Genomic DNA, 21640 nt, shown 5'->3' on the forward strand with positions numbered 1-21640 from the left:
CAACCTTACCTTTGCACAGCTCAAGTTGATGATTTTAAGATTAATACTTCACGAGATTCGACAATATCTACACATGCACGTTATTTACTCTCTTCAGTTCATACTAAATTACAATTCGTCCTAACCTTACCTTGACACAACTCAAGTTGATAATTTTCAAGTTAATACTTCACGAGATTTCACAATATTGTTCATCAAATGCACGTTATTTAATCTTCTCACTCCACAATACTTCAACACCTGTCTTAAATAGATTACAACATCACGGCTTTTGGCCGTTCACACACACACACAGACCCTACTCTTTAATATGGAACAGGTAGTTTGGGAAATTATTCAACCCACACGAGGGTGGCGATGACTGAATTTCATCTTTAATGCCAGATTGTATTGGATCGAGCGCGCAGACTTATTTTATTTTTATTTTCAATACATTGGATCGTGCGACATCTGAATGGTGTATGAAATCTTGTGGATCTGGGGAAATCTGGCAACACTGTCTTATGGAGATTCCCATGTTGGGACAAAAATTTGTAAAACGGAGCTTGGCTTTTTACCCTAAATTTACATGGTATTTCCCATAAGGCGGTGTTGCCATTTGCCCCGTACTCTCTTAGTTCCTCTACTGTGGGCCGGGAGTTAAATGATACTTCCAACACTAGTTAATCAGGTTTTATTTCACTTTTCTTTACAACTGACATTCCATTGTCCTCTACATGGCATCCCGAATTCACCTCCCCGGAAGGTATCTGTGCGCATGCTCGCCTGTGTGGCGGCAAATACAAACAGTATACAACACAATGTAGTATTTTCATGGTTGTCCAAGCATCAACAGATCTTTGACATGCTAAAAACCGGTGTAAGTAACTCTCCAGCATTAATTCCCTTTGATTTTAACAAAAAAACTGTGTTACAGTGTGATGCGTCTAAAAATGCTTCAGGATGTTGCATGTTTCAACAATATGACAATAATATAGTAAAGTTGGTCGCTTGTGCATCTAGCACCATGAATAATGATTATGAAATTAATTACACCCAAACTGAGAAGGAAATGTTGGCAATATATTTTGGTTGCCAAAAATACCATGATTTCAATTATAAATATAGAATTTGGATGTACAATCTGATCATAAACCTATAGTCTCTATTATGAAAAAATTCATCCATAGTAGGTATAGGATCAGTTCGATTACAGAGATTAAGATTAAAACAAATATTCAATTGATGTTTACTACGTTCCAAGCAAAAATGTACAATTCACAGACCAGCTGTCAGTATCAAGTATTAAGGGCGATAACAACCCAGATCCTGATATACCTACTGGAATACTGGAAATGATGCATTCTGTGACTAAACATTTACCTATGAGCGAGTTTGAATACACCCAAATTGTACACCAATCTTTGCAATGGAAGAAACAATTTATGTTGAGGCAGGAATTATCCTCATAGAAGATAAAATAATTGTTCCTCATTCTCTTAGATTAGAAATGATGAAATTATTATACATAAAGGTCTGATAGAAATCAGCCAAACCATAAATAGAGCTATAAAATTATTTTATTTGCCAAGCTTGTCTACAGATGTAATCTCTTCTATAAAAAAAGTGTTGAATTTGAAAAAAATATATGCCTGGGAATTTCAGAAAACCAATGTTACCTCAGGATACACCGAAACTTGAATTTAATAAAGTTATACAGATAGTTTGGAATTTGTTATTGCAGATAATCTACCTTTTGCATCAAATCGTTAATTTAGTATTATGAAGATATAACAATAACAACATGCTGTCCTCACTACCACCAAAGTAATGGCATGTCAGAAAAAGCAGTTAGTGCGTTAGCAAACAAATTATGACAAAATATAATGAGGATAAAACAGATTTCAGATAATGTGTACAATAGTTCTCCCATTTTTAATCTTAATGCTTCTAGATTTTGCAAAGGAAAATTTAAAAAATCAAATACCAGTGACTATGAAAACCTTAGAACCAAAAATTCAGGGTAGAAACCCTCAAATGTTCAAAAAGAGGGATAAAGTAGTAATAAAGTGTAATGATGATAGTACTTGGTCTAAAGCTGTTGTAATAGAGAAAGCATCCGAACCAAGATCATACTAGGTGAAGAAAGAGCAATAATGAAATCGTTCGTCGGAACACCTCTCAAATGAAATTATCAAAAACAAATTCTTATTACAAATTCATTTGTGAACCAAAATTATTTCCAGATACTCCTTATACTGATCAAAATAATCAGAACTTTGAGGACGCTCAAAATGATTCTATTTATAGCTCTCTTAACAGTAGTTCATCTAGCCCAAAAGCAAGTCTTTCTAAACGTGATAGTTCAATAGTGACTCGCTATCTAAATTAAGTAGTCATAGTTCGCGTAGTGCATTGAGTGCGTTTAACCAATACTGTACCCCCAATGAACATCAGACTAGAAGTACTAGAACTCGCTGCCGTTATGGTCGCTTAGTTAGACCACAGCGTCGTTACGATATTCACACTTCAATGAATCGGACAGTTCATCTTATAGGGGAAGGTGTCAGAATAATATATAGAGAAGAAGACTGTCATTTGTCTGATGTCAAAATGTTGTTGTTTGATGTTGAAAAATTCATGATTTAGAAATGGATTTATTAAACAGAGTGTCTCAATATAAAGAGTCCATGTAAGGTAACGCCTAACATTTTGGTAGAAGTACCTACAAGATTCAATTTGTAGATCCTCGTTTTCATGATAACAAAATATTCGGGTGAATTTCTGATTGTGAACTTCATCATCACAGTTTTAGATATATTGAGCGTTAAGTTATTTTTTTGTGCCCATATGTTCACTTGTTCATATACATCCTGGGTTCTTTCCTGTAGTGTCGTATCAATTTCTTTTACTATGAAATTGGCGTCATCTGCATACGCTACTGTATGAATAGTTGATAATCCTTTAAAATATGTCATCATATCATTTGCGTGTATCAAAAAATGTATAGGTCCTAGTATTGATACCTGTGGGACACCCTGCCTAATGGTTGTCAACTGACTTAGAGTGTTTCCAACACTGATACGTTGACCTCTATTTTTCAGATAGGATTTCTTCAGATCTAAAGTTATCTAACACCATATATTTTCAATTTCCTTTATAGCAGGTCATGATCTACACATTCGAAAGCTATGGAGGTCTATGAACAATCCGCAAATATGGAATTTACCATCAAGTGCATTTACCACTTGCTCATGTGAAACAGTGTTGGTTTTCTGAAAAAAGGTTATTAACTGTGAAGAAAGACATTATTTGATTTTTTATATTTAGCTCAAAAAGCTTGAAAATACTTGACAGCAAGCTAATTCCCCTGTAGTTTTCTTCATTAATTCCATAATTTCTAAATCTTCATTTTGTTGAATTTTGAAAACTCATTATTGTATTGATGTCTGAGATATTCCCGACTCTAATGCTACTTGTCTGGTAGATATTTTTGGGTATGCCGCAAAACATCCCAAAATTGCAATTTCAATATATTCATTGTTAACTACTGGTTTTTCTGCACTCTTGCTCGTACGAATTCAAAATTCTTGAAATTTTGTATAATTTCTTTGGCAGCATTTGATGATGGTTTCTTTTTTCGAAAATCGGGTCGAAAATTAATCACATGTCCTTGAAATAGGTAACTTTATCACATTCTCCGTAAATAATAAATACATTTAAATAATCTTCGTTTGTGTAATTTAATCGTCCCGGCATCATTTATTATTGATTATTACTGGAGTTCTTTACCAACACCAAACGTTTATTTTTAACACCTCGACACGTGTTTCAATCACCAAGTGATCATCTTCAAGAGGAAGATAAAACTAAATTACAATTTATATTGTCCTTATCAAAAATACCGGTTTGTTGTTGGGATGGGAACTCCAGTAATTATTCATTAACTACAACAAAGGTTCCAAACAATGCATCACAAATAAAAAAAAAATGACAATTTGCAAATCACTAGTAGTGACATCATCGTATGAATTGATTGTTTTCTAAAGCCGCGCCGTCATGTTTTGTTCGAATCGATAGAGCGAAATATTCGAAACACATGTGGTTGTCGTCTTTCGGTATGCAAGTTTAAATACATTTCCGATGTCCTAACACTCTTTCTATCGTATTAGTAATAATTTTGTATCATATCTCTTTTTTTTCATTCGTGAAAGCCATTTCTCGCCAAAAATTCAATGACTTGTACGATAACAAAATGTCATTGAGTGTAACAAATTGAAAGTCAAAGCCTATTATGATAAGAATTATTTTTTTTCAATACCTCCAATTTTTCCAAAAAGAATCGTAACTTAGGATACACCATTGAAAAGGTTAAATCTGATTCCATTCAAAACAGAAGGAATCCAATGTAGTGCCCATAAGAAAAAATAAAGTTGATGATGGTGACCAGAAGACGAAACGTCGGATAGCAAATCTGAAAACACCATTATGTAGCAGGGAAAAAGTGGCATTGTGAAAGTGCAATTTATTTTCGAATCCTTGGATAAATGAAGCCAGAAGAAAATAAAAGCCAATTTCCGAAATTTCTGTTTTTTCCGGATATACTCGGAATTTCTGAACGTTCCCAACGGCATATTGTTAGTCAGGTAAATGCGCAACTTTGCCCCAATTTAACCATCTTCGTATCTCTCATAGTTTCCGAGATCCCAATAGTGAGTATCGAATACACGTCATGGTGGTATGTTAAGGACACCTTCCCACAAAATAAATAAATTCAAAAAGTGTCCGATTAGGTTGATAATTCGTGACGATAATTCCCAATGTAAAATTTAGTGTCCGACCGAAAGTTCGGTTTCGGTCGAGTTTCGGCCAAAAAACGGGTTTCGGTTTGGTTTCGGTTTCGGGGGCAACCCTACCGAAACGACGACAGAAACCGAAACTGCATTCGGGAGTTCCCGCGCTGTGATCGGTTATGTTCGGTGCGTTGAATTTCATACATGCGAGGAAGACATTTTGCCGAGTCCACGTGCCTAATCATGTCATGAATCGGGACTTACTTTGTTTATTACATAAATATTAGGTACCTATTGTGATATTAGGTAAAAACTTGAATAAGTAATTTTATGTTTAATATTTTTGAAAAACCATCAATAAAATTCAAAAGAAGGATCTACACCTTCTCAAATAAACACCTCACCATTTTAAGTATTTTCAAGGTGCAATTAATATTTTTTTCAAATAAGGCTTTGTTATGTTGATTATCAATAAGTAAAAATGTCGAAGACTGCATAACGTTGTGATTTAAAGATGAAAAAATTAGGACTGACTGATTGTTATAACGTTTTCTTTATTTTTCCCTCAAAACATAATCGTTATAAGGAAGTTTTGGTTTCGGCCGAAACTGAGACCGTTGCCGAAATTCGTTTTCGGTTTCGGTCGTAAAACCAGTTTCGGTCGGACACTAAAAATAATATATGTACTTGTTCCTTTTGAAATTGTGACATTTGTATACTATGTGATTTATGTTTTTATATTTATATTTTATAATTATTTTTAAATGTTTTATTCAAGTGTGACAAACTATTGTTTTCCTTCTTTATATGTACATATTCCTATATTATATGCAATAATATCTCAATCAACCATATGCATAAAAGTGCAATGGTCGAAGAAAAAAAAGCCTTGGATTACAAGGGGTTCAATCACATCTATAAAAAAGCGTGATAAATTATTTATCAAACACGTTAAAAATCCACGTAATGAAGACTACAAAAAAGAATATATTGATTATAGAAATAAGATAAATAGTCTCCGAAAAAAAAATAAAAACTGATTACTTTAAAAACCAAATAAATAGTAACCAAAACTCCTCAAAAAATCTTTGGAAAATAGTTAATGATTTTTCAAACAATTATAATAATAAAAATAGCATAGGTACTTAAAATACAGTCAGACATAAAGGGCGAACTTATTGAGTTGAAAGATATTTGTAATGAATTCAATGATTACTTTGCGGAAGTAGGACCAAAATTAACTGCAAAAATACCTTATGAAAAAATCAAAAAAGGGGAATAAGTAAGACTTCCAAATTCTCTGTATATGTCCAACACCGACCCAAATGAAGTTAGAGAAATCATAAGTGACTTGAGAGATAAAAAATCACCTGGTCTAGACGATATCTCGAATGAAATACTAAAAACATCATCTGAGTTCATTTCTAAGCCAATTTCACATATATTCAATATAGCTATAGAGCAAGGCGTGTTTCCAAAACATCTGAAAGAGGCCAAGATTATTCCAGTCTACAAAACAGGGAAGAAAACTAATGTTTCAAATTATCGGCCCTTGTCAATCTTATCCACTATTTCGAAAATATTTGAAAATATAATTAAAAAACGATTGATCTCATATCTGAATAAAAAAAACATTTTGTCAAAATATCAGTACGGATTTCAAGAACATAGATCAACCGAGGATGCTATAGCAGATGTAACATCCACAATATATAAGGCTATAGATGAAAAAAAAGTTTGCCTAGGTGTACTACTTGATTTGGCAAAGGCATTTGACACCGTGAACCATGCACTTTTGCTCAGCAAGCTTGAAAATCTGGGTGTAAGGGGTAATGTTAATAAACTTTTCAGTAGTTTTCTTGAAGATCGTACCCAAAGAGTCCAAATAAATGGCGAACTGAGTGAAAAAAGAAATGTATCTTGTGGTATGCCTCAGGGAACCGTCTTAAGTCCTATCTTATTCCTTGTATATCTGAATTCATTATTTTCTCAACAATCTTGTGGGAAGATAATTTCATTTGCTGATGACACTGTTATAATATATACCGCAAATGGATGGGAAAAAGTTAGAAATATTGCTGAACGTGATCTGGAATCATTAACTAAGTGGTTTAGAGCAAATCTGCTCAAAATCAACGTTGAAAAAACTAAAGTACTTCCGTTCACTTCGTATGAGTCATAGGTATCTACCAGAATATATAAATATAAACATCAACTCCAAAAATGTCAATTTAGTTAAATCAGCAAAATACTTAGGTATTCACATAGATGGCTTTCTGAGATGGAATATTCAAGTTCATAACTTGAAAAATAAATTGAGAGGACTTCTATACAGGTTTCGCCAGTTACGAAAAATACTAACCCTTAACAAATTGAAAATATTATACCTACTACGCATTTGTAGAATCTCTTCTACAATACGGTGTAATTGGTTGGGGTAGTATTAATGCTACTGCACTCGATCCACTAGAAAAAATACAGAAGTGTATTTTAAAAATTATATATAACAAAAGCTCTCGTTATCCTACAGAACAACTATATGGGGTATTGAAAATTTTAGATTTAAGGCAACTGTTTTCTAAAACGATTATCACATTTCTCCTGAAAAATAGAAATTACTTGAAAAACTTACCCCACAATCGAATAACACGAGCTCAAAACTCTGCAGCAGTGTACATACTAAGAGCAAAAAAAACAATTGGTCAAAGATGCTTTACCTATATTGGAGCTAAACTCCTGAATCATGTTCCTGTCTCAGTTAAAACACTTAATAATATTGGTCTGATAAAGAAACGCATTAAAAAATGGATTCTTGAACAAAGAAGACAAAGAATGACAAAGAAGACACCATTCTGGCAGGCCATGATGAACCCCTCAGTTTCCGACTTCAGCCTACTCGACCTGAGGAAAGCGAGAGTCAGGCGCTTTGACAAGCCAAGGTCTTCAATGTTGTTGAAAATGACCCCATGCATTGTATCCCTGTGTTGCCGCAGAAGTGAGGTGATCACCTCGTTCAGTGTCGAAAAACTAAATCGAGTTCATCAGCTGCTCGGGCAGCTGCCCTAAAGAGAATAAAGCTTCAATTCCTGGTCTCTCATTTTTTTAGGACCAAACACAAGCACTACAGGAAAATCTTCAAGGTCACAAACCATTACTATTATTTACCAAGTAATACTTTATTGTGAGATTTCCAATAGACAATTCAAAAAACCGCAACACGTGTTTCGCTATACAATAGCTTTATCGAGCTTATGATGAAAAAACGCTTCCAAATCAGACACTGTACTCAAACACTAGAACTGCAAAATTCTTCTCGACGCGATTTTCACCAACTAAGTTGGCGTATTCGAGGGATGAAGTAAATAATTTTAGAACACGCCTATTTTGTTACACGCCTGTTTTGTTGCGACATTTGTCACAGAAACATAACCTAAGTTTTTCAAATAATTGTGTGGCAATCTGTCAAAAGTTCAGTTAAAGTGTTTTAAATTTTTACAAATATGCATTTTTTCACTAAGTAAAAGTTCATATTAAGAAGTGATGACAAAGAAAAAATCTGAAAATGAGTTTTCTTCACGATACTATAATCGTACTCGCCTCACAGGTAACATAATAATAATAATAATAAAACTCCTTTAATTTTACAGAGTTTTGTTTTTAGGTAATGTTCTTTGTTGGGGCTTGGCTGTTTTTTATGAAACAATTATTCAAAGACTATGAAGTACGGCATAAAATGGTCCAACTGATTTTTTCCATCACGCTAACTTTATCTTGTACTATGTTTGAATTAATAATCTTTGAAATATTAGGACTATTAGACTCTAGGTAGGTTAATTTATTTTCAGTGATTAAAATGCAGTTTTTCAAATCTTACTTTACATTTCAGCTCTAGGTTTTTTTACTGGTATCTCATGTTATATTTGCTGCTATTTGTTGTGATAGTTCTGAATCCATTTTATATTGGATATTACTGTGTCAGTAATATTAGATATGGTAAGATAGTCCTTGGTAAACTATTATTAAAAACTACTTCAAAACAAGGTGTCTAAAAGTTTGTCTTATATCAAAACAACACCTGGACAAGTAGAGAATACCGTCCTGTATATCCATAAAATATTCATCCATAATATAAGATACAGCCAGAGTCATTGTTAGAATATACAAAATAGGGCTGGTAATCTGTGGTTGAATGAAACTTATAGTACAAAATGTTTGATCTGATACTGTGGAAGATATATCCTTTGAGGATGCCTGTGAAGTGGACTTTCATAGTCTCTTCATGCTTATCATTCAACCCGTGTTAAAAGTTAAGGTAAGACCCCTTAAGTCCTTAGCTAGCACAAGTTTCGACTTCTGAGGGTTGTCATTCGTAGGGGTGCTGCAGCTGGTTAACGGAAAAACAGATTTTGAACATATTTTAAACAGATTTTATAATCAACTTTTTCAATTATTTGTATCTATAATGATTTCCAGGGTCTATCTATAAAACGATGTAAATACAAAAAATCAAAATGATAGCGTACACCCACAAAACTTCAACCTATCTTTCACTTCGCAATAATTTCTTCAGGCTTGTCTAATACTGAACTATACTCTTTAACATGTTGCAAAGTACATCGTAAGCAAGACATTTTTGCTGCAGCGGTCTTTCATAAACTTTATGCTGTAGCAACTACTTCTCAGCTTATTAGACAATAGTTCTGTATGACTTGCCCATTGCAGATGTTTGTCGAAAATTACTCCCAAAATTTTCACCTCATTACTACAAGTTCTTTGTTTTTCAGTATTTTTGAATAACAGAGGCGCTCTTTGTTTGGAGCGCCAAAAAAATAAATACTGTGACTGTTTTGCTGTGATTCAGTAACAGACAATTTTTTTCAGACCACCATAAATCCTCTCAGTTTTAGTCAGTAGCATGTCTATGCTTTTTTCAAAAATTAATAAATTTTCAAGGGGTTCCTTGAGGAACCCCTTGATTCATTCCACGGTAACTACTCAGAACTTCATTCAGTCTTAAAAACCTGACTTCTGCCATTTAAATATGATTAAAATACTTTTTGTTTGAAGGTGGTTGACAATGTTTTGTGGTGTATTTCATCAGTTCGGACTTCCATTGTCTAATATAATATAAATTGATTTGAAATCCCTGAAAAAAAAATTAAAAGAGATTAATCGAAAATAACAATTTTATTAAACAAAAAACTGAAATCACATTTACAGAAATTACAATTTCAATTTTTATTTTTTTGGGTTGTAGCTTGTATGTTTTTTCTTTGTAATTTCAGTTTTTTGTTTAATAAAATTGTTATTTTCGGTTAATCTCTTTTTAATTATTTTTTCAGGGATTTCAAATCAATTTATATTATATTAGACAATGGAAGTCCGAACTGATGAAATACTCAAATAATTTTAAAGGTATCACCCCAACTGTATACGATTCTAACTTACTACATAAAAGCCTTACTAAGTTGAAAGCTCTTGAAAAGTCAATGAAAAGATCAAGAGCATATTTTCCCTTATCAAGATTGTCCAAAAGACATTTTTGAAAATCACACAGAGCAGATTATGTGCTCATGTTTTTACAGAATCCATGTTGATTTCTGGATAACAGTCTCTGACTCCACAAGAGTGATGAGTTGACTTTGGCTTTTGTTCCAACTTTAATAATTTTCAATCAAGAAGAACATTTCACAAAACAATTGAACAGCACAGCATCTATTCAACACTTCGAAACCATCTTCCGGCAGAATTGAATAAATCTCGTCTGTTGAGCTTCATTTTTAAAATGTTACTGTATAATACCAGTGTGGCATCCATGATTCAATACTGTAAATCATAAATGGTACTAGGAAGGGAAATGTATACAATTTTTGAACATATTCTGCCCTAAGAATGAGGTGGCAACAATTGTTAATCTTTGATATTCGTAGATTAAATTTTCAGTCAATCCCTAAGAGAAGTAGTCATCACCACTTTTTGATTGTAACTATACTGATTAATAATAGTATTTTAAGTAATTGATGAAAGTTATTATAATTTTATTTATTGTTATCGAAATCAGAACATATATACTTACATACAGAGTCAAAGACATAACAAACATTAGAAGGTGGCATTGTCTGTTTTATGAGCAATTTTGATATACCGGGTGTCCCACATTTTATGTGACAGGCAATATCTGGTTTGTTGAAGGAGATACACAAAAATGTTTCATGCAAAAGTTTTAGGAGTTCATGAGAGCTATATTTTGATATAATTTTTAAATATACAGGGTGTTTGGTGTAGGTGCTACAGACCAAAATTCCATTTTTTAAAAAAGAACGCCCTGTATATCATTACATATTCAGATGCTACGTTAAATTTTGATATCATTTCATGTTTGGTTTTTGAAATTCGGTTACGGCGTTGTTGAGTTATTGCACTTTTCCTTAAATACAAAGTTTCAAAAAAACTTATTTACTCGTACACGAATCCAGTCTATATCTTTTATTAAATTGAACTAGTCTACTACTGAATACAAACCATTATTCTCACCTCTACGATACGATATCGATATCAGTTGAATATAATATTGAAAATCTTGAGAATGTGACTAACTTGGGGGTGAATTGCTTTATATTGCACAATTTCATCAAGTAGTTTATGCTTGTTGATGCCATAGTAACAAATGTTGTTGAATTGTATCTACTTGTCAGTTCGATTCAGTGATTCTTTGCAAAACAGTAACTGTGTTCTTTGTGCGAAAACTCCAGTATGCCTTTCGCGTTTAGTCCAAGTGATTGCATTGATATGTTATTAATTTTTGGGGAATGTCAGAAAAACTGCCGTCAAGCACAACGTCTATACCAAGAACGTTTTCCAGACAGACCCATTCCGTCACGAATGACTTTTTCGAGAGTTGTAGAAAAATTGCGAACTGGGTCATTTCCTTCTACTATAAAGCATCGTCATCATACGAGATCTGTTAGAACTGAAGATTTGGAGATCAATGTGTTGGCTTATATTATTATTCATCCACATGTTTCTATCCGTACTCTTGCAGAAGAAGTCGGTGTGAGTAAATCTAATGTACAGAGAATTCTGAAAGAAAATAAATACCACCCATTCAAAATTCAGTTGGTACAAGGATTGAAACCCACGGACTTTGAACGACGTCTTGAATTCATCGCTTGTATTCAGGTAATATTACATGAAAGTCCTAACATATTCAGTCAAATTTTGTGGAGCGATGAATCGCGATTCCACAATAATGGAGTTGTGAATCGACATAACAATCACTATTGGTCTCAAGAAAATCCCCACTGGGTCCGCGAAAGTAATTTTCAAACTACTTGGGGTATTAATGTATGGTGTGGATTGTTCAATGGCCGCATCATAGGACCTTACTTTTTCAATGAAAATCTCAATGGATTGCGATATTTACATTTTCTAGAAAATGATTTGATCCAGTTGATGGAAGATATTCCCATAGCAGAACGACAAGGAATTTGGTGGCAACAAGATGGTGCTCCTCCTCACAATTCACAGGTTGTTACTGAATATCTGGATAGAACGTACCCAAATAGATGGATTGGTAATAAGGGTCCAATTCGGTGGCCGGCTCGTTCCCCAGATTTATCACCGCTTGATTTTTTCCTATGAGGTTATTTAAAAGATATTGTTTTCACTACTCCCCCTTTGAATGTGGATGATCTGAAAATGAAAATTCGACTAGCGTGCAGTGATATTACGCCTGATATTATAAGAGCGACTTGTACGAGAGAAGTGATTCGACGTTTCGAAGCCTGTATATCTAATGGGCATCACTTTGAACAATTTTTATGACTTATTTCTAGGTACCTACCATTCTTATGAAATGATTTACCAAGTTATATTATTTACATTGTTATTAATTAAAGATTTGTTTTCGAATACACCTCTTTCAATTTCGCAATTGTTTCATATTCAAAATGATTCCTGACTGAATTCCACAACTCAAAATTGAAACCATTACTTCGAACACCCAAACTTTTGACTAATTTTCATGTGATCTGATGCAGAGAGAATAATTGTATGAGATATTTTTAAAAATAATAGTCGTTCTCAAGACTTTACATTTTAAGCAATAACTCAACAACGCCGTAACCGAATTTCAAAAACCAAACATGAAATGATATCAGAATTTAACGTAGCATCTGAATATGTAATGATATACAGGGCGTTCTGTTTTAAAAAATGGAATTTTGGTCTGTAGCACCTACACCAAACACCCTGTATATTTAAAAATTATATCAAAATATAGCTCTCATGAACTCCTAAAACTTTTGTATGAAACATTTTTGTGTATCTCTTTTAACAAACCAGATATTGCCTGTCACATAAAATGTGGGACACGCGGTATATTAATGAAACCCCAATAAATAATGTAAGAATTTATGATAAAATTGAGTGAAAAATAGATGAAAATTGCAAAAGCTCTTAACTAGTATTTTTTCGTATTTCCATTCAGATTTTCATAGAATATTCCATATTAATTGAATATCAACAGGATACCAGGTGTTGTTTGGAAGGACAACTTGTTACTAATAGACTGAAGTTTTTTGAATGCAAAATATTTTCTCTTATTTTGGAGTAATACTATTGAATGTTTGTTGAACACCTTTTTTCCAGTGAAACCAAACTATGTGATGAAGTTGACTGTACTTGTCTGGATAATGTTTTTGATAATTTTTTGGAAAATAGGCGATCCATTTCCAATAATGAATCCAAAACAGGGGTGTTATCAATGGAACAACTAGTGTCCAGGATTGGAGTTATAGGAGTGACAGTTATGGCTCTGTTATCAGGATTTGGTGCTGTTAATTATCCTTATACTTCAATGGCTTATTTTATGAGGTTAGTATTGCAAAACAATACTAGATATCCAATAGGGAACACGCATATCTGAGTTTCAAAGTATTTTGACGTCAACACGTACATTACCACCAATAAAGCTGTAAAAACTACATGAAATTACTAATAAAATTGTGTTTTCTTCATAATACATAATTGAAAATGAAGAATGTTTAGATCTGCCAAAAAATGTACCCCCCATGAGGCACAGAGAGGCAAACATTAATTATACAAAGCTTTCTAATTATTGTTTTTATTATTATTATTGCTGATCAGGGGGGTAAAAATTTGAAGTATTTTTTTCTATTAATAGTATAATTCATAATTGCTGGAGTCAATCGAATTATTATTGATAATTGATTTTAACTGTACTCAAGTTAAGAGAACCACAAGTAGCACTGATGTTTGAAGGAATTTATTCGAATTCAAGGTTAAATCGAGTTCAAATTATAGGCTAGTTTCAAGGTTGAATATTTCAAAGAAAAAAGAGTTTAATATATTTGTGGACCACATCAGTTATATGGAAGAATAAAAAATAATATTTCCCCTCTCAAACACTTCCTTGAGTGTACACAAAAGTAGTATTAGGAATTACTTTCATTATTAGTATTTGCTTGTCTTGTCATTTAGTTCATGATGAACACTGAATACAAGACCACCATCTAGGAAAAAATAAAAATATTGTTCGCAATTGATGATGGTGCGCTTGAATGTCTTTTTGAGTCTACAGAAGATAAACTTCAAACAGAATCTAGAGAGAAATACATATGAAAACTGTAGTAAACTGAGTAACAAATGAAAGTGGTAAAAAACGTAGAAATTTTCATTTATTATTTTTCATGATCTCCGACCACGTAGTAACGGCTACATCCATCAATTTACAATACATATCTATTGAATCGCCAGTCCAGGCTCTTCATTGAGGCCTATTTTGTTCAAGTTATATATAAACTAGTTATCCCTTGTATTCCCAGATGCATTTGTACCCATACAACATACTCTTGCTTTCCAGTAAATCCTGTATATACATATCACAATGCACATTTGTGCATTGTGTCCCTATACTATAAATGAATTCATTGAATGTTTCCATTGATTGTTTATCGTATTTTGTATTGTATATACATGTTCATTAATGCATATTAATGTTGAAACATATTATTCATACTTAATATTATTCATATTCTCCATTAACTATATCATTAGTTTTGAGTGACTTATCCAATAGCTCTGCAAGCTTGATGGATCAAATAAATATTGATTGATATATTTCTGTTACATGGCAAATCGTTTGCTCTTGTTTCTTGCAAATTTCTTCTTTTTGTATTATTAGAGAATGTATTATTTTTTATGGACAAAAGAAATCTTTTAACCTGAAAAATAACAATACCTTTCATCATTTGACATTGCTGAAACAAAAAAAAAGCAAATGGTTTAAATTGTCTTGCCAATGTATTTACTGAGTATGGCAATATCATTTTTTTCAATCAATTGGTTCTAGGAGAGACCAATGACTTGATTGGTTATTCCAAGTAATTGAGCAGCTCATTGGTTTTAAATACAGTGAAAATTATTGTTTTCTACATTTTTCATGAATCTGCCTTCTAAACTGATAAATCGATTAATTGATATTGAATGCATGAAAATATTTCCTGAAATGTAATAAAAATGTTGAATTTTCTTGTTTCAGAGAAGTATCTGAGGCAGATGTTGTAAGTATAGAAAAAAGATTAATGCAAACTATGGATATGATTTTGATAAGAAAAAAAAGAATTGCGATAGCCAAAAAGCAATCTTTAGAAAATGGGAAGGATACCATAAAGAAGACCAGTTTCTGGGGTATTCTATCTCCAAGTGGACTCAATAGAAACCAAGAAAGTAGGTCTAGTTCAACATTTATCTGCTGTTTTAATCAGTATGCACATTGCAGATATTACTCAGCTGAGGCTAGAAATCGAGGGGTTGGAAACACTGAGTCGAACTCTTTTCCTAGAGGTTCATGAAAACCGCAATATGTTGGAAAGGATAGAGTGGTCTAAAACGTGGAAAGGAATATACTTCAATTTTTTGGGGTACATATTTTCTGGATATTGTCTATGGAAAATTTTCATTGTGAGTTGAAAAATACTTTAAGGTTCATTTTCATTTATAATACGTGTTTATAGACACTATCTATCTATGTTTTTTTTTCAGTGTACTGTAAATATTGTTTTTGATAGAGTGGGAAAGAAAGATCCAGTTACACGTGGTATTGAAATAGCTATACACTGGATGGGTTGGAATTTCGATGTGAACTTTTGGTCTCAACAAGTTGCATTTTACCTAGTAGGCTGTATAGTTGTCACATCAATTCGTGGATTCATCATTACATTAACCAAGGTAAATTATTCAGTGCAATTATTAACTTCTCATCAAATTCAGAACTCTAGTGCAAAGAGCTAGTGAGCTAATATTCATGCACTCACGGAAACCAAACTCAATGCCTCAACAAACCCCGTCTGTCTGTTGAACAGATTTTAACAGACAGAAACAGATTCAGACGTAACTTTGGAATATCTTTTTTTACCAGAAGTGATCTCTCCTGTCAATGAGAAGAAATGCTGGAACCCCAAAACTTTGATGTTATGTGGTTTGAAATAATATCACAGAAGATTACTAAATTCATATGCTGCATTTATCGACCACCAAGCGATACACAATATAGGGCACTATTCTCTTCACTTCCAAATGCCATTGACTTTCTGCAAATCAATCATCCCAGTGCCAAAATTTTCATATTCGGTAATTTCACTGTCCACAATATCGAATGGTTCAAATTTTCAAATATCAACGACGAACAAGGTAGCGAAGCTGAGGCTTTTAATAATAGTAATAATAATAATATTTATTCAGTTGGATCATCTATAGATGACATTGAGTATGTCAAAACGTGTACAAATACAAAGTTAAAAATACAAACTCTGTGCACTTAGAGGCACAATATACAATTTACATAGATAATATAATATAATATATAATAGTCAAAACCTAAAATAATCTGCTATTTATGCAACAGCATTGTTATTAAAATCGGCCCAAAATGTTGGGCATGTACATAATATATAATAGTCAAAACCAAAAATAATCTGTTATTTGTGTAACAGCATCGTTATTAAAATCTTCCTAAAATATTTTGCAATAAGCAGCTGACTTACTCAGATTATAAATGGCCAAACAGAATTCCTGACTGTAATAGAAAATATGCCACTCTTCTGGATTTATATTTATACCTAATAACCAATCCAGAAATTTACAGTCACTATCTAAGGTCTCCATTGGGATCTTCTGACCACAGTTTCAGTATTGAGTGAATTACCTATAAACATTGGGGAACAATGTAAGCCACGCAAAGTTTGGTATTTCAGATATGCTGAGTGGGAGGATCTTCAAGACCATTTCCGAATTTTTCCTGTCTAGATGTTTGTTTCAGTTCTAACAATCCATCAACTTGTGCTTCTGAAATCACGGAAGTTATTCTCTATCATCCATGGCTCCATATATTTCTTTTTCAATGAAACAAGCTTCTAATGGCAAACCTTCGTTCAACAAAAATTGTGAGCAAGCACCACTATTTTGCAGACTTTTCAACCTGTCTTACAATTAAAGGGTTTTTCCTTCTTGTTGGAAGATTGCTCATATTCAAGAGCTGTTGCTACACATATATACACCTATATACAAATATTAGGACCACCGACAGTTGAATACCTCATCAATCTTATAGAAAGCTTGGGTGACAAGTGAATTTTTCACTTTGTACTTCAATTCTTTTATATGAAGGTCTTTCCACTTACTAGGCAAAGTGTTATATATTTTTGTAAGAAACTCAGTTTGTTTGGCTGGTTTTGATAATGCAACCTGATGTCTTTGTGTTTTGTGTCATGATTGTGAATTCTGAAGCCACTATTATATTTATTTTTATGTATAAAAAATATTGTTTCTAGAATATGAATAGAAGGTAATCTAAGTATGACCCATTTTATAAAGATTGGTTTAGCATGGGTTTTGGAATCAACTTCTTCTAGATTTCTCATTATCCTTTTTTGGAGAATGAATACTTCACTTGCATGTGGGAAGCATTCCATATCAGTATTCAATATTTTATAAGGCAGTAATCCACAATAAAATATGCAATTCTCCGCATATCAGTCCTCCCAATGCGTAGTGAGTGACACCTTGAGAGCTTTTTACAAATACAGAAGTATCTGACTAAACTATATAATATTCATGAACATGAAAATATTCTATTTTATATTATTGATTATAAAAACTACTTAGATTAAACTTATGATAAACATGCGAGATCATAACAAAGTTTTCTGAATAATAATTTTTTTCTTTCAGTTTTTCAACAGAATGTCATCTAGCAAGAGTTCAAATATAATTGTTTTGGTATTGGCGCAGATTATGGGGATGTACTTCGTATCTTCAGTTCTGTTGCTTCGAATGAATATGCCTGTACAATACCGTGCCATCATAACTCAAGTACTGGGTGCCTTACAGTTTAATTTTTATCATCGATGGTTTGACGTTATATTTTTGGTTAGCGCATTGGGAAGCATCGTTACTCTTTATTCAGCTCATAAGCAACCTATCAGAGAAAACATGTGATAACTCAGTTTTTTACCGTAATCAATTACTATTAAGTTTATCATTATTTGATTTACTCAAAAACTCCACTGCTTTATTTATTCAAATGTTTTAATGTTACTATCTAAAATAGTAATAAATGTCTTTCCTTATATTCATAATGATTTAATATATGTTCAGATGAGATGTTTGATTGGATGATTGAAATCATGTATTGGGAAAACACATGGACATGCCTTGGATACAAACCATAATGAGGAATTTGAAAATTAGATGAAGGTATAGAAATAAATTCAAACTTACAACCACACAATTTGGCAACACTGGTTATTGTTTTATTTCAGTGTTGTAATGCTTGGTTTGGGATGTGTTTACTTTTAAGTTATTTGATATTGAATGTGAAGCTGTGTACAAATACTGTAAGTGCTGATATTTGTCTGGTAATGCAATGCCTCCGATGTTCATATATTTAATTTGTATTTTTTTTCATATACGTCATAACACAAAATATAACTATCTGCATTCAGCATTTTTATAATTTTAATTTGTATTTGTGGGTAGTTGTAATTTATCTATTCAATGAGGCAATATTTTCTTGTGGTTACTACAGAGAAATTGGTGTACAGAAAATTCAGTTTGTACTGACGTCGAAATGAAAAGGCCACTTGGCATTTTTTGGATAAGGTAGTTTCAAGTAAATTAAATAGGTAACTTGGAAGAGATGCTGAATTTGTATGAAATGAATACTCGCTCGTTTATTTAGATAAGCTACCCTGTTTTTTTGTTGCCTAATTAATGATAATAAAAATATTGTCTCTATTTTCTCGTTAGCAAAACTGAACAGGGACTTTGAAAATTTAAAAAAAAATTACTTTAGGCCAGTGACATAAAAAATTATAGTACAATTGGCATAAGCTACTTCTATTTCAAGCCAGTGGCATGCTCTAGAAATGTGATGTTGCTTTAAAAAAATAGTGCTTTTTGCACAGAGGCAATAACGAGAATTTCATGAAAAAATTACATTCTAGAAGTTCTGGAGAGAAAATAATTTAAATTTTTGAATTTCAACACCATGTATTTCGAAAACCACGTTTAAAAAAGTTTACTTCGGTTTGAACACCTATTTCGTCAACTTTAAAATTTTTGGAAACATATTGGAATCCTAAATGGTTGCTTTATGAAACAAATTTAAATGACCAAAACTATTTCAAATTCATTACCCAATCGAATTCACCAAATTTGAAATTTATTCCTAATGAAAAAAAAATTATATCGTAACTGCCATCTTCAAGTATCAATATTTCTCTAGTTCTGGAGATATTCTATATGTGAGTTTTAGGTGAGATGCCTTGTAGGTATCTTTTGACAAAATGACAATAAAATATTGACTGATTTGACCGTGCATTGACAAGCACGACTGGTACCACTCTTCTCATCTAAGTTGTGCTAATTTCGAAGTATAGCATCTATATTTCGAGATTGAGCAAGTTATAGAAACGATTTTTAATTTTACGAAAGTTCGTATAAAGCCAAAAGAAGCAGGTCTGGCTATAATATCAACTATTATAGAATACTATGAAATAAGTAGTACCGGACTAGTGGAAGCATACAAATTCTTTGCAAAGAGAATGGACTTGAATTTGAGAAACAAAAAACCTCTAATTCATCGTCTTATCGACTCCGACATCAGCAATCTGGACAGCGACGATATTATGTCGGACGAAGAGAGCCAAGCGGCAAAGGCCCCAAAAAAATAGGAAAAAAGAGCCAGAAACGGCTCAACAAATCAAACAGTTAAAACCCGGTTTTTCCCAGAGTAAAACCAATAAGCCAAAATCAAATAAAACTACACCCGCCTTATCACAATAGCCGGGCGTGGCACTGGAAGATCAAATTCAAAAGCCCACTCAGAAAACTGAGTCGCCAAATATAGAGGAAACAGAAGTCCCGCCACCTGACTCAATGGAAGTAGGCGACGAAAAACTAGTAACAGACGCCTCGAAAAATGACCGGGCAGAAACACGCAAAAAAGTGGATAAACCTCCACCCATAACCATCCGCGCAAAAGAAAGGTGGAAAGCTTTTAATACGATTGCTGCTGCGCAAAACATCTCCATATTGCTGGCGGTGAACACAACAGATGGAATTAAAGTACACCTTGAAAATACAGATGATTATAGAATTACTCGGATCCTCGATCAAGAGAAAATACCCTACTACACCTATACAATGAAAAGCGAAAAACCACTCAGAGTAGTTTTTCGCGGGATCCCGGAATCCATAGAGTGCGACAACATCAAGACTGAACTCCAGGGCAAAGGATTTGAGATCCTTTCCGTAGACTGCCTGAGTAAAGCTAACAAGGTACCGATACCGTTCATGCTTGTTTTAGTTCCAAGGAGCCAAAACAAAATATACGAGATCACCGAAATTCAAAACGTGCGTGTACGCGCCGAAAGACAGAAGCCGAGAAACCGAGCAGGGCAATGTTACAGATGCCAAAAGTTCAGTCAACGCAACGGTAAAGCAGTTCCAGCCTGCGTTAGATGTGCCGGACGGCACATGACCAAGGAATGCAAAAGACCTAAAAACTCGCTCTTGCGATGCTTTAACTGCAAGGGAGAACACCCAGAACGCCCTGAAAATAAAAGGGCCTCAGATAGGCCGAACGAAAACAGACAGACCACAAACCCAAAGCCTGTCGGAAGAAACTCAATCAGGAGCGACGTCTCGTATGCGAGGGCCGTCTCATCGTCAGAGAACGCCTGCAGCTCTCCCGAAGGTCTCCCAACGGCCTTAGGGCAGCTTCTAGTGAAGTTTCCGGTACTGCAATCCATGCTTGCCGGAAAATAAAACAAGAAACAATGCCTAAACGGCCGCAAAGCCAAAGAAGTACGCTGCGACTTCTACACACAGGGCAGAGCCAAAAGAAGACGACAGAGGATCATGCAATCCCCTACCGCCCCACAGGAACCCAAGAAAAACTCAAACAGCCAAAAGGATAACGGGTCCTAGGCCCATAAATCTGACTTAAACAAGATAACGAAGTTTTCTTATCTAAAAATGGTGAAGTAGACATAAAAGATGCCAGCACTTGTTCATTTATTACTTCAAAAACTTCAGTGTGAACTAGTGAATCTTGCTTCACCAGTAAAGTTATTTTAGAATAATCCAACCGATTATACAGGTAAAATGTGCTTTTATAAAGAACTTAAATTATACTATCGAACATTTTCAAAAAAAAAACTATTGATTTCTAGAACCTAGTAAGTTTTTTGCAAAAAAAAATATACTTGCTATTTTTGTTTTGGTCAAGATGAGGAAATGAGTGGATGCAACTTAATATTTATGCAATTAAAATACTGCCAAAA

General features: G+C 33.4%; 1 protein-coding gene across 1 annotated transcript; it reads left to right on the top strand.

The window, feature by feature from the left end:
• Positions 1–8201: 8201 nt before the first annotated feature.
• GPHR (Golgi pH Regulator) lies at positions 8202–18423 on the top strand. The gene is given in 9 exon segments (XM_023159566.2): positions 8202–8376; positions 8434–8597; positions 8659–8765; positions 13422–13520; positions 13523–13646; positions 15334–15521; positions 15574–15755; positions 15837–16022; positions 18024–18423. Coding segments are annotated over 9 exon segments (1359 nt in total). The 5' UTR covers positions 8202–8334; the 3' UTR covers positions 18291–18423.
• The last annotated feature ends 3217 nt before the right edge of the window (positions 18424–21640 follow it).

Source organism: Leptinotarsa decemlineata, unplaced genomic scaffold, assembly GCF_025532065.1.
Source record: "Leptinotarsa decemlineata unplaced genomic scaffold, Ldec_3_MD MMD2_P_RNA_scaffold_11, whole genome shotgun sequence".
In the NCBI taxonomy this organism is placed as follows: Eukaryota; Metazoa; Arthropoda; class Insecta; order Coleoptera; family Chrysomelidae; genus Leptinotarsa; species Leptinotarsa decemlineata.